General features: G+C 37.6%; 1 protein-coding gene across 6 annotated transcripts in view; it reads right to left on the reverse strand.

Moving 5' to 3' along the window:
• Positions 1 to 13,555, reverse strand: part of USH2A (usherin) — an 848,241-nt gene that overhangs the window by 720,410 nt on the left and 114,276 nt on the right. For all 6 annotated transcript variants that reach the window (XR_011381453.1, XM_070055318.1, XM_008268426.4 and 3 more), the window contains exons 7-9: positions 13,132 to 13,316; positions 8,183 to 8,404; positions 5,184 to 5,277 (exon numbers count right to left, since the gene is read on the reverse strand). Coding sequence is in view for 5 of the 6 variants with exons in the window: in XM_070055318.1 (XP_069911419.1) it covers positions 5,184 to 5,277; positions 8,183 to 8,404; positions 13,132 to 13,316 (501 nt within the window). In the remaining variant the exon portion in view is untranslated. The remainder of the gene's footprint in view (positions 1 to 5,183; positions 5,278 to 8,182; positions 8,405 to 13,131; positions 13,317 to 13,555) is intronic.

Genomic DNA, 13,555 nt, shown 5'->3' on the forward strand with positions numbered 1-13,555 from the left:
TTTTCTTCCATCATTTTCCTGGTTGGTTTCTATTTGTTTTGAAAGGATAATAGAAACAGAAATTAGCAATGGGTAGGGATACAGCAGTAGAGAGTTGGTTTCCCTATATGTAATATAATTAAAATGATTAATCATGCATTCCGCCTACCAATGTCTCAATCTATCAGTAAGATTTCCTTTATATAAGGTCCATAAACTCAAAAGACCCAGACGACTGGGGAGTATGAATGATTTCTTCCAAAAATAAGGCTATAGGAAGTAAAAGTGAATGGAGTAGCAAGCCAAAGCATGACACTGATGTAAGCAAGGTAACCACTTCCGGAGTCAGCCAATGGTTACCACTGCAGAAAAGGACACAGAAGACACAGTGTTGACTATATTTTGATTAAGAGAGGTTTTTAAAAAGTCAAACTCTTATTGAAAATTAAATGTTTGTTTAAACACTGCTACTACCTATGGAATAGCAGTGTAATAGTGACTTGATAAACAATTGAAGAATGTTTCATATAGAGAATTCCCTAGAATGGCAACCTCTTCCTGAATTCACCATTCTACTCATTTCTCTCAACTTCATTCTTTTGCACTTCTGTTAAACCCACTTTCCCATAGAAAAGACAATTGCCAAGAACTGGCATATTGTCAAGGCTTACGTTTTCATTTGTTTGCCAAATTGTTCTAATATAATTCACAGAAGCTCTGTTTATTGAGTAATATTATTAAATGGTTAGTATAATACTGTGAACTGAAGACATTCTTTTTGGACTATATCCCGGTCTTTAAAAAGAACCTGGGTTCCAATAGGAAATGAATGGCTTATATTGAAACATTATTTTAAAGAGTAAAACAATGTAAAAAATTCTAGCATAAATATATTTTCAAATTACTGTAAGGCAATTGTTCTCAGACACTTAGGTCCCTGCAGCTATTAACATACTTTGAAAAAAAAAAAAGAGAGAGAGAATGCCATGCTTATGAATGCTTTTATGAAAACAGTTTTCATTTTCTTTTTTTTAAAGATTTAGTTGAAAGGCAGAGTTACAGAGAGAGAAAGGGAGCAACAGAGAGAGACAGAGAGCGAGACAGAGAGAGAGAGAGAGAGAGAAAGCACGTGCGAGAGAGAAAGATAAATAGTCCATCTACTGGTTCACTCCCCAAATGGTTGCAACAGCAAGGGCTTGGCCAGACAGAAGCCAGGAGCTTTATCCAGGTCTCCTACATGAGTGCAGGGGCCCAAGCACTTGGGCCATCCTCGCTGCTTTCTTAGGTACTTTAACAGGGAACTAGATTGGAAGTGAAGCAGTAGGGATTCTACCCAGTGCCCATGTAGGATGACGGCATCCCAGGCAGTGGTTGTACCTGCTATGTCACAATGCTGGCCCCTCAGTTTTCATTTTCAAGACACTGTTGAAAATATTTGGAGCTAAAAAATTATTCAACTAAATAGTATATTGACTTTTTCCCTTTAGTTGCATTTACCATCAATTATGTATTTATTGCTTTTTAAATTTATGACTAAATTCATAAATTATCAAAATATGCCAAGGAGGAAAAAAAGTCTGCATTTAAGTTTTGTTTTCAAGAGATACTTACTGTCTAAACAAGAAGCTTTAAAATGTATTCTCAGCCTAAATTATAGCTAATTAGTTGACTAGTTCAGAATCTAACATTCACCACCTGAGACCAAGTCTGAAAATCCCAACTTGACTTCAGAAACCAATCATGAGCCTTAATACATTTAATGCCTCTATATTTAAGGAGAGGCATGAAATCATCTAAGAATCATAAAATATTCAACACTATACTGTGAGTGATTAAAAAGAGAGAAAGAAAAAACATGGGACAGGACATCAAGAGGAAGAGATAAAGGGAAGACTGACTGAGACTGCCACAGCAAAGCAAGCTCAGAAAAAGTATAACAAAGTTCCACCCAGACCTTAGCTTACTAGATACATTGAGTCCAAAGAGCCCTGCTACACTCATCCCAGAGAAATTTTTATCTGTGTTACTAATGGGTTTGGGTATGGAGGGCAAGGTTAATAAAAGAAATAACTGATTACAAGCAAAGGAAAGATCCATCCATCTTACTGGATCAAGAGACTCTAAAAACAATATAAATATCACTTTAACTTTGAAATCAATGCTTTTGGGGTCTTCTACAACAAACACCTAGCCTGCCCAACATCCTGAAGAATTTTTGTTTTCCTCTAGCAGTTTCATAGACCTGGACCTTACCTTGAATCTTTTTTTCAACTTTTAATTAATAAATATAAATTTCCAAAGTACAGCTTTTGGATTACAGTGGCTCCCCCCGCCCCATAACTTCCCTCCCATCTCCGGCTCCCTCTCCCATTCCATTCATATCAAGATTCATTTCCAATTAACTTTATATACAGAAGATCAATTTAGCATATATTAAGTAAAGAATTCAACAGTTTGCACCCACACAGAAACACAAAGTGTAAAGTACTGTTTGAGTACTAGTTATAGCATTAATTTCCATTGTACAACACATTAAGGACAGAGATCCTACAAGAGTTGCCAAGGCTATGGAAGCCTTTTGAGTTCGCCGACTCTGATCTTATTTAGACAAGGTCATAGTCAAAGTGGAAGTTCTCTCCTCCCTTCAGAGAAAGGTAGCTCGTTCTTTCTACTGGGATCTCACTCGCACAGATCTTTCATTTAGGTTTGTTTGTTTTTGTTTTTATTTTTGTTTTTTTGCCAGAGTGTCTTGGCTTTCCATGCCTAAAATACTCTCATGGGCTCTTCAGCCAGATCTGAATGCCTTAAGGGTTGATTTTTATAAAAGGTAAGACATATGGGTCTTGTTCTATTATTCTGTATGTGGATGGATATCTGATTTTCCCAGTACCATTTATTGAAAAGGCTGCCCATTTCCCACTGTGCATTCTTGGCACCTTTGTCAAAGACCAGCTGATGTATCAACAGGCTCTATTCTGTTACATTGGTCTTTGTGTATGTTTTTATGTCAGTGCCATGCTGGTTTGCCTACTATACTTTTGCAGTATATTTTGAGATCAAGCAGTAGGATGTCTCTAGTTTTGTTCCTTGTGCTCTTGGCTTGTTTTAGCTACTTAGGGTCTTTTGCAGCTTCATGTGAATTCTAGAATTTTTCTCTTTCTGTGAAGAAAGCCATTGGTATTTTGGCAGTGGCTACATTGAATATGTGGATCACTTTGGGTTGTACAGGACATGTTAATAATAATAATTATTCTAATCAATAAATACAGGCTCTCTTTCCATTTCTTGGTGTCCTTCTTAATCACTTTCATAACTAGTTTTGATTATAAAGATATTCTCAGCTAAATTTATTTCTAGATATTTTTGTATCTGCCTTCTTGATTTCTTTTTCAAATAGTTTATTATTAGCATAAAAATGCTACTAGCTTCTGAACATTAATTTTGTATCCTGCAGCTTTACTGCATTAGTCTTAGTATTTTTGATTGATTCTTTGGGGTTTTCCATATGTAAGATGATTTCACCTGCAAACAGGAACAATTTGACTTCCCCCTTTCCAAATTCAGATGACTATTTCCTTCTCTTGCTTAGTTGCTTTGACTAGGGTTTCAAATACTGCATTGAATAGAAGTGGTGAAAATGGGCATCCTTGCCTTGTTACAGAAAATGGAAGAAAATCTTGAAATTGTTTCCTAATCAGTATGGTGTTAGCTGTGGGTCTGACATACATGACCTTTATCATACTGTTGTATGTACCTTCTATACTTAATTTCTTCAGACTCTCTCTCAGAAAGGAATGATTTTGTGGCTTTTTTTCTGCATTATTGAAATGACCACATTGTTTTACTTTCTTTTAATTAATATGGTGTATAACATTTATTAATTTGTCTTTGTTGAACCATCCTTGCATCACTGAAGGAAATATGATTAATTCAAACTAGAAGACTTTGGGCTGGCACTGTGGCGTAGTAGGCTAAGCCTCTACCTGTGGTATCAGCATCTCACATGGATGCTGGTTCATGTCCCTGGCTGCTCCTCTTCCAATCCATCTCTCATTTTTATGAGATTCAATGATTGTTTACAGCCTTTACTGCTGAGGAACAGTGTGCTTTTCTTACTATTTGTTGAACTCTTTCATTAGTGAAGGGTTATCTGATACGTATAAAGTAAACTGAAAATAGATCTTTGTAAAAATTAAGAGAGGTATTAGGAGAGGAAAGAGGAGGAAGAATGGAAGGGAGGGTAGGCTGGAGTGGGAAATATCACTATGTTCCTAAATCTGTACATATAAAATACTTGAAATCTGTATAACTTAAATAAAATTTTAAACAAATACTGTTCTAACCTCTCCTTTAAATGACTGACAGGTAAATGTCTTAAGTCATATCAATTTTTGTGCATGTCATGTAATGGCTATTAATCTTATTTTCTTACAAATTAGCAGGCAAATTCCTCAAATATCATTTTCTGAAGACCCTAGACTACCTCCTGTGATTCTTGGTACAACTACTGCTGTTTCTGTTGCCCGTTTCATGTCAGGTGTTGCTCACGTTGGTGCTGGACATCACTGATACCAACTAATACCGCTCTTTTTCCATTTACCTCTTATTCCTGAAGATGCAACCAAATGCTCTCCTGAACTGTGAAACTTTGACTGGCTATGTGACAAACATCAAAATGGCACAACTCCCAAGTCGTCATTTTATTCTGTAGTTTTAAATTCATTATTTAAAATTTGATATCTGGAGAAAAACTTACCTTGATAGATACAAATCAACACATAAAGATCATCCTGTGTCCTAATACACTTTATTTGCACTGACACTTTGTATAAACATTCTTTAGATGTAGGAATCAAAATACTTTTTGTTTAGTTTCAGGTTATTCAGACAAAAATTATTTTATGAAATATAATACTGATGAAACCATTAAAGAAAAAGGAAAACAAAGGGAAGCCTTAGGCTTTCATACCAGCTCTAACTCGCCTGGTTGCAATCATTCTGAAAAGCATTTTTCAACTTTATTGATAGCTTTTGTTTTTCTCTACAAAAAAATGTTCCCTGGAATAATGGACATTCTGGCTCATAACAATATTTACTTGATTATTTACTTATTATGTTTATATTCAAATATAAATAACTAAATATGTGCATTCACTGTCTCTATGCTTAACTTTTCTAAATTTCCACATAAAAAACAAACTCACATGAAGTCCTTCCGTGAAGCTTTCCTGAGAGCAGAGGCATCTATACGGCTGGCTGGTGGTGTCACAGACATCAGCATGACCATGGCACTGACACCTGTGAATGTGAGCATCACACAGCTCTTAAGAATTCTGTAATTGATACAGTTATTCTTAAGTGTTGAAACTTAACTGAAAAGTGATCCCTGTTAAATATAAGAGTGGGAATAAGAGAAGGAAGAGATGTACAATTTGGGACATGCTCAATCGGACTTGCCCCAAATGGTAGAGTTAGAAACATACCAGGGGATTCCAATTCAATCCCATCAAGGTGGCATGTACCAATGCCATCTCACTAGTCCAAGTGATAATTGCTCTTCACAATTGATCATAATGATAGGACTAAGAGTCAAAGGGATCACATAAACAAGACTAGTGTCTGAAAATACTAACAAATAGAATTAAAAAAAGGGAGAGAAGGATCCAACATGGGAAGCGGGATACACAGCAGACTCATAGAATGGTAGATGTCCTAAACAGTACTCTGGCTTCAGAATCAGCCCTTAAGGCATGCGGATCCAGCTGAAAAGCCCATGAGAGTATTTCAGGCATGGAAAGCCAAGATACTCTGGCAAAAAAAATAAATAAATAAATAAAAATAAAAAATAAAAATAAAATAAAATAAAATAAAATGACCTAAATGAAAGATCTCTGCAAGTGAAATCCCAGTAGAAAGAGCGGGCCATCAAAGAAGGTGGTACCTTTCTCTGAAGGGAGGAGAGAACTTCCACTTTGACTATGACCTTGTCTAAATATGATCAGAGTTGGCGAATTCAAAAGGCTTCCATAGGCCGGCGCCGTGGCTCAATAGGCTAATCCTCCACCTTGCGGCGCCGGCACACCGGGTTCTAGTCCCGGAAGGGGCGCCGGATTCTGTCCCGGTTGCCCCTCTTCCAGGCCAGCTCTCTGCTATGGCCAGGGAGTGCAGTGGAGGATGGCCCAGGTGCTTGGGCCCTGCACCCCATGGGAGACCAGGAAAAAGCACCTGGCTCCTGGCTCCTGCCATCGGATCAGCGCGGTGCGCCGGCTGCAGCGGCGGCCATTGGAGGGTGAACCAACGGCAAAGGAAGACCTTTCTCTCTCTGTCTCTCTCTCTCACTGTCCACTCTGCCTGTCAAAAAATAAAAAAAAAAAAAAGGCTTCCATAGCCTTGGCAGCTCATGACAAGAGCCTAGGGTGATTACTGATGCCAAAAACAAGAGTGTCAATTTGTTAAGTCAACAACAGGAGTCACTGTGCTCTTACTCCCCATGTAGGATCTCAGTCCTTAATGTGCTGTACATTGTGAACTAATGCTATAACTAGTACTCAAAAAGTATTTTTCACTCTGTGTTTCTGTGTGGGTGCAAACTGATGAAATCTTTACTTAATATATACTAAATTGATCTTCTGTATATAAAGATAATTGAAAATGAATCTTAAGCCTGTGCCGCAGCTCACTAGGCTAATCCTCCACCTTGCGGCGCTGGCACACCGGGTTCTAGTCCTGGTCGAGGCACTGGATTCTGTCTCGGTTGCCCCTCTTCCAGGCCAGCTCTCTGTTGTGGCCAGGGAGTGCAGTGGAGGATGGCCCAAGTGCTTGGGCCCTGCACCCCATGGGAGACCAGGATAAGTACCTGGCTCCTGCCATAGGATCAGCGCAGTGTGCTGGCCGCAGCACGCTGGCCACAGCGGCCATTGGAGGGTGAACCAACGGCAGGGGAAGACCTTTCTCTCTGTCTCTCTCTCTCTCTCTGTCCACTCTGCCTGTCAAAAAAAAATGAATCTTTATGTGAATGGAAGGGGAGAGGGAGCGGGAGATGGGAGTGTTGCGGGTGGGAGGGAAGTTATGGGGGGGGAAAAAGCCATTGTAATCCATAAGCTGTACCTTGGAAATGTATATTCATTAAATAAAAGTTAAAAAAAAAAACAATAATCGCGTGAAAAGATGTTCAGCTTCACTCATATGAAGTAAATTTTAAAATAGTGTCCAAATCAGTAAGGTTAAAAAAAAAATCACCAACCCATTTCTCTGCATGAACCCAATAGGGAACTCCAGCATGTCCAACCAACACAAAATCTCTTTGTAGTTACTCATGCAAGCTTAATGAACCCCAAAATACAAATAGGGAAAGAACTGTCATTAATATCCAAACCACATTGAATTGTGAAGGTAATGTTCAAGTCACTTTGTAACTGGGGTGAGGAGGTGTGGAACTGGGAACACCCACAAAAACCATATGGCAAATTTGTGAAGGGGGCATATTTACTGGAACTATTCAAAACACAATCAAGAAGATACATGATGAATACCAAAATGAGTTAGAGAATTTCAAATCTCCCCATATCTTTCAAAGTTGTACAGTGAGTACTTAACGGTATCACCTTTTCATTATATTATCACTTAATAAATAATTCTCACATATTTGTATTCTGCTAAAGATATATCAATCTTCTAGAACAACTCTCTCTAAATTTATCTTATATATCCATTTTCATATTAGATACCAAGCTGCCCTGGTTTTACAGCTATCAATATTTTTTATCACTGTGAGTCATATTCTGTTATGATGGGGTATTTATAAATGTCTTAGCACAATTATTCCGCATGGAAATTTGAAGTCAGGTAGACAGGGTTCACACTTACAAACTATCTGGCTTCAACTCCAAACCTAGTTCCATCACTTTGCTCTCCAGAATATTTGAAAATTCCATTTCAGAAAGAGCCAGGTAAAATATCTGACCATTATATCTAAGTCAGATTCAGAATATCATAACTTCTAAACTCAATAAATTTTGAAAATTTATTTCAAATCCCTCACCAAAAATCAAAAGTAGGAAATAATTTCAAAATGAGAAGCTTGGAATTTGGCTTGCTCTAAAATCTTAGTCAATGTATTTTTAAGGAAGTATCACAAAAATCTTGTTGAAAATAAATTTATAGATAATTGCATTCCAATTGAAATCTCAGTAATGAATATTACCTCCCACTGATGGTGATTTCATCCACTGCGTAATATCTGTGTCTGAGGTCAACAGAAGGCTCAGATGTATAGTACTGCCCTTGAAAATGAAACCTTATTTGTGTGGCTTTTACAAATTCTTGAAGAGATGGGGTATTATAGAAGTCATTATATCCAGGACGATAATTTGGTCCAGGAGCCAAGGTGCTAAATGTGACATTACCATGGGAATATGGAGGAAAACTGTTGACAAAAGAGATTTAAAACCATGAAAGACTATTCAAATTTTTACAAAACACAAATCACAATTTTGAGATAATATTACACAATATCAATAAAAGATTAAATACTACATACTGAGAAAACAAACACATATCCTATGTTCCATAGACAAGAAATTCAAGAAAATGACAAAAAGTCATACTAAAACATTTCCTTGAGAATATAATGAAAATTCTATTAATACAGAAAAAAATATTAAACAATCAAGAAACTAGATGGCAGAACACCAGTGAAATTGTAAACAAGAGTTGCTCCAAAGTTTTTCTAAAAAAATTTTAAACATACTCTAACACACCATTCAGGGAAGAGACTTAGGAGAATCTGCCTCAAGAAAGTTGATTAGCAAATGGTTATGAATGATATACTACTATAGTTTAGTGATCATATCTTTTTACTTTTCACATGTTGAATTCTTTATTTGGTGGAGCATTAACTTTTTGACTGTAATGTAAATTAATGCAAATTCAAAATGTTAACTCAAAAATTCAGAAGATTTTACAAAAAACAAAGAGAGAACTAGAGAGGTTCAATAATGAAAGTATTATATTCTTTGAAATATATCTATGAACTACATTATATCTAAAAAATTATATATTTTTTACAAAGAATATGAAAGCAGAATGATGTCTCTATCAGCCCAGTGACTTGGCTTACCCATAAAATAACTATATATCAATATACCTGACAAACACAAATACAAAAATCCTCAACAAAATGCTAGCTAATCAAATGTAATAGTATATCAAATAGATCATCTACCCAGGCCAAGTGGGATTTATCCCAGGGTGCTTCAACATATAGAAATCAATAAACACAACACATCACATTAACCAAATGAAGAATAAATACTATATGATTATCTCAATAGAGGCTAAGAAAACATTGATAAAATACAACATCCTTTCATACAAACAACTTTAAAAACTGGTTATGGGAGGAAAATACCTCAAAACAATCAAATCAATAAATGACAAACCCACAGCCAACATCATGTTGAATGAGTGATAGCTGGAAGCATTTCCATTAAGATCCAGAACCAGACAAGGATGCCCACTTTAACCATTATTATGCAATATAGCTCTGTAACCAGAATCATTTGGCAAGAAAAACAAATGAAATGGATATAAATTAGAAAGGAGGAAGTCAAATTACCCCTGTTTGTAGAATACATGGGCCATTATATAGAGGAACCAAAAGACTCCACTAAGAGACTATTAAGATTCATAAGAGAATTAGGCAAAACAGTGAGATATAAAACCAACAACAACAAAAAAACCAACAGCATTCTTATATAACAACAATACTCTGACTGAGAAGGAACTTGAAAGATCAGTCCCATTCATAATAGCTACAAAAATTTAAGTAACTTGGAATAAATTTAACCAAGGATGTGAAAGATCTCTACAATGAATATTACAAAACATGAAGGAAAGAAATAGAAGACACAAAAAATTAAACAATTTTCCTTAATCATGCCTTGGAAGAATTCTTATCATCAAAGTGTTCATGGTACTCAAAGCAATTTACAGATTTAATGTGATCCTAATCAAAATACCAAGGACATTCTTCATGTATCTAGAATATAACAATCCTAAAATTCATATAGAAACACAAAAGACCCTGAATAGTCAACAACATTTTAAACAACAAAAAAGAAAGCTGGAAACATCAAAACAGCCTACTACTAGCACAAAAATAGAAATGTGGACCAATGGAACAGAATAGAAACTCCAGAAATTAATCCATACATCTACAACCAAATAAGCCAAAATCACTCCTTGGAGGATAGTCTCTTCAACCAACAGTTTCAGGAAAATTGGATCTCCATTGGCAACCATGTGGAACAAAACTCCTGCCTTACACCCTATACAAAAATCAATTCGCAATGAACCAAGGGTGTAAACCTACAATCTGAAACCATCACATTACTGTGGGGAGCAATCTGGACTGGACTAAGTTACTGGAATTAAGACTTATTCTATGCATCTGCTCTCCCACAATATGGCGCTGGGAGAGAAGAAAACAGCTTCTACACAGCTGCCTCCAGTTCAACCAATAAACAGCAGGACCTGCTCCTGATTGGAGGAGAGCAGCGTACTCGGCGTGTGGGCAGCCGAGTTGGGATTGGCAGAGGAGGACTATAAAGGAGGAGAGAGACGGCATGCACCAGGAACATCTAAGAGGAACATCTGTGCAGCCCCCGAGAGAGCCGGCCGGCGGTGTGCCACTCCCCTGCAGAAGTGGGGAATGTGGCAGGGGGAACCGCCCTTCCACGGAGGTGGAAGGGATAGTAGCCAACCCGGGAAGAACCAGCAGCAAACCCGGGGAGGGCCGAGCAGACGAAAGAACAGCGCAGGGTCCTGTGTCGTTCCTCCACGAAGACGGGGAGCGACAATTACTAGAGAAAAACTTAGGGATAATGCTGCAAGACATTGGCACAGGCAAAAAATTCTCGCATGAGACCCCAGAAGTGCAGGTAATAAAAGCAAGGCAGAGGCAAGTTGAGATTACATCAAACTAAGAAGTTCATGCTCAGCCACAGAAAACCTCAGCGAAGGAAAGAAGCAGACAACAGATTCAGAGAAAATGTTTTCTAACTACACATTAGATAAAGGATTAATATCCAGGATAGATAAGGAGCTCAAGAAACTCAACAACAACAACAACAAAAATATAGTTAATAAATAAGTGTGCAAAGGACATGAACAGGTATCTCAAATGATGAAACACAAATGGCCAACAGACACATGAAAAAACTGTCAGGCTCACTAACCCTTAGGGAAATGTAAATAAAACCACAATGAGGTATCACCTCACCCCCTTAGGATACTCATCACCCGAAAATCAAAACAACAAAAACTGGCAAGGATGTGGAGATAGAGGTACCCTAAAACATTGTTGATGGGAAGATAAACAGGTCAACCATTACTGGAGATGCTATGGAGATTCCTCAGAAATCTAGAAATAGATCTACAATATGACCCAACCATCCCACCCCTGGGAATATACCAAAATAATGAAATCATTGTATAAAAGAGTTACCTGTACCCCCATGATTATAGCAGCTCAATTCACAATAGCTAAGATATGGAATCAATCTAGAATATTACTCAGCCATAAAAAAGAATGAAATTTTGTCTTTTGCAAAAAAAAAAAAAATGGATGCAACTAGAAGCCATTATGCTTAGTGAAATAGGCCAGAATAAAAAAGATAAAGATCACATAATTTCTCTGATTTGTGGTAGCTAATATCTACAGTACAAAACAAAATTTAATATATTTGAGTAAAACTGACATCTTGAGATTTGATTATACTTTATAGAACTTGTATATATTGCTTTCTACTTTTTACTTATTGAATGTTTATTTAGTGGGCATTAGGCTTGTGATTATAAAATAAATTAAAAATGTTACCACAAAAAAATAAAAAATATATAAGGGAAAAGGAGAGAGGAAAGTATCATTATATTCTTAGAATTATATCTATTAAATGTGTGAAATCTACTCCTTTTATATTAATAAAATTAATTAAAAATAAAAAAGAAGGGGCGAGTGCTGTGGCGTAATAGGCTCAGACCCCATCTGCAGTGCCATGACCCCATATGTGTGCCAGTTTGTGTCCTGGCTACTCCTCTTCTGATCCAGCTCTGTGCTATGGCCTGGGAAAGGAACAGAAGATGACCCAAGTGCTTGGGCTCTTGCACCCACATGGGAGACCTAGAAGAAGTTCCTGCCTCCTGCTTCAGATCAGATCAGCTCCAGCTGCTGCGGCCTTTTGGGAAGTGAACTAGCAGATGGAAGACCTTTCTCTCTGTCTCTCCCTCTTTCTGCCTGTAATTCTACCTCTCAAATAAATAAATACATCTTTATTTTAAAGAGACAAACATAAAGAGCCGGCGCCGCGGCGCACTAGGCTAACCCTCCGCCTTGCGGCACCGGCACACCGGGTTCTAGTCCCGGTCGGGGTGCCGGATTCTGTCCCAGTTGCCCCTCTTCCAGGCCAGCTCTCTGCTGTGCCCCAGGAGTGCAGTGGAGGATGGCCCATTGGAGGGTGAACCAATGACAAAGGAAGACCTTTCTCTCTGTCTCTCTCTGTCTCACTGTCCACTCTGCCTGTCAAAAAAAAAAAAGAGAGAGAAACATAAAAAAGAAGGGAATGGAGGGAGAAAATTAGTATAGTCATAGAATTATATCTATGAGCTACATTTGGTTATTTATTTATTTATTTATTTTTGACAGGCAGAGTAGACAGTGAGAGAAAGAGAGAGGAAGGTCTTCCTTTTTCTGTTGGTTCACCCTCCAATGGCCACTGTGGCTGGCATGCTGAGGCCGGCGCACTGCGCTGATCCAAAGCCAGGAGCCAGGTGTTTTCTCCTGGTCTCCCATACGGGTATAGGGCCCAAGCACTTGGGCCGTCCTCCACTGCACTCCTGGGCCACAGCAGAGAGCTGGACTGGAAGAGGAGCAACTGGGACAGAATCCAGCGCCCCGACAGGGACTAGAATCTGGTGTGCTGGCGCCGCAAGGTGGAGGATTAGCCTAGTGAGCCGTGGCGCCAGCAGTTATTTATATATTAATAAAAAATTAAAATTTTTTGAGGGCTATCTCCACCAACCCAATGAGTTGGATTACTTACAATTTATTATTAACATATCAGTTTATTAGAATTGCTTTAAAAATATTCATACTTGGGAAGCTGAAGACAATTGACAGAATCTGGATTTTCCAAATTTCCATTGTTCTTCATTCCAAAAGCACTGCAATTTTTAGCAAAATATTGCCAGTCCTCCCAATCCAAATTGTCATTCTTCTTCCTTTGAATCTTTATTGCTGTTGGTTGTGGACTAAAGAACTGAATGATAATATAAAACACCTGAAAAATGGATATGTTAATTATTATAATTGGAATTTTAAGTTTGACCCATCAGTATAAATCAAGCTCTGGACTTGTTAGATTCAATAATAATGGCTTACTGCCTCTTCATTATAATTATCAAATATTTATTGGACATCCAGAAATGTCATAACCCCATAGTACAAGCAATATATTCTATAATTGTGTATTAGTCCTTCTTCTCAGGGATTTTATAGATGAAAGTACAAATTAACACA

The sequence above is a fragment of the Oryctolagus cuniculus genome, chromosome 13 (assembly GCF_964237555.1).
Source record: "Oryctolagus cuniculus chromosome 13, mOryCun1.1, whole genome shotgun sequence".
NCBI lineage: Eukaryota > Metazoa > Chordata > Mammalia > Lagomorpha > Leporidae > Oryctolagus > Oryctolagus cuniculus.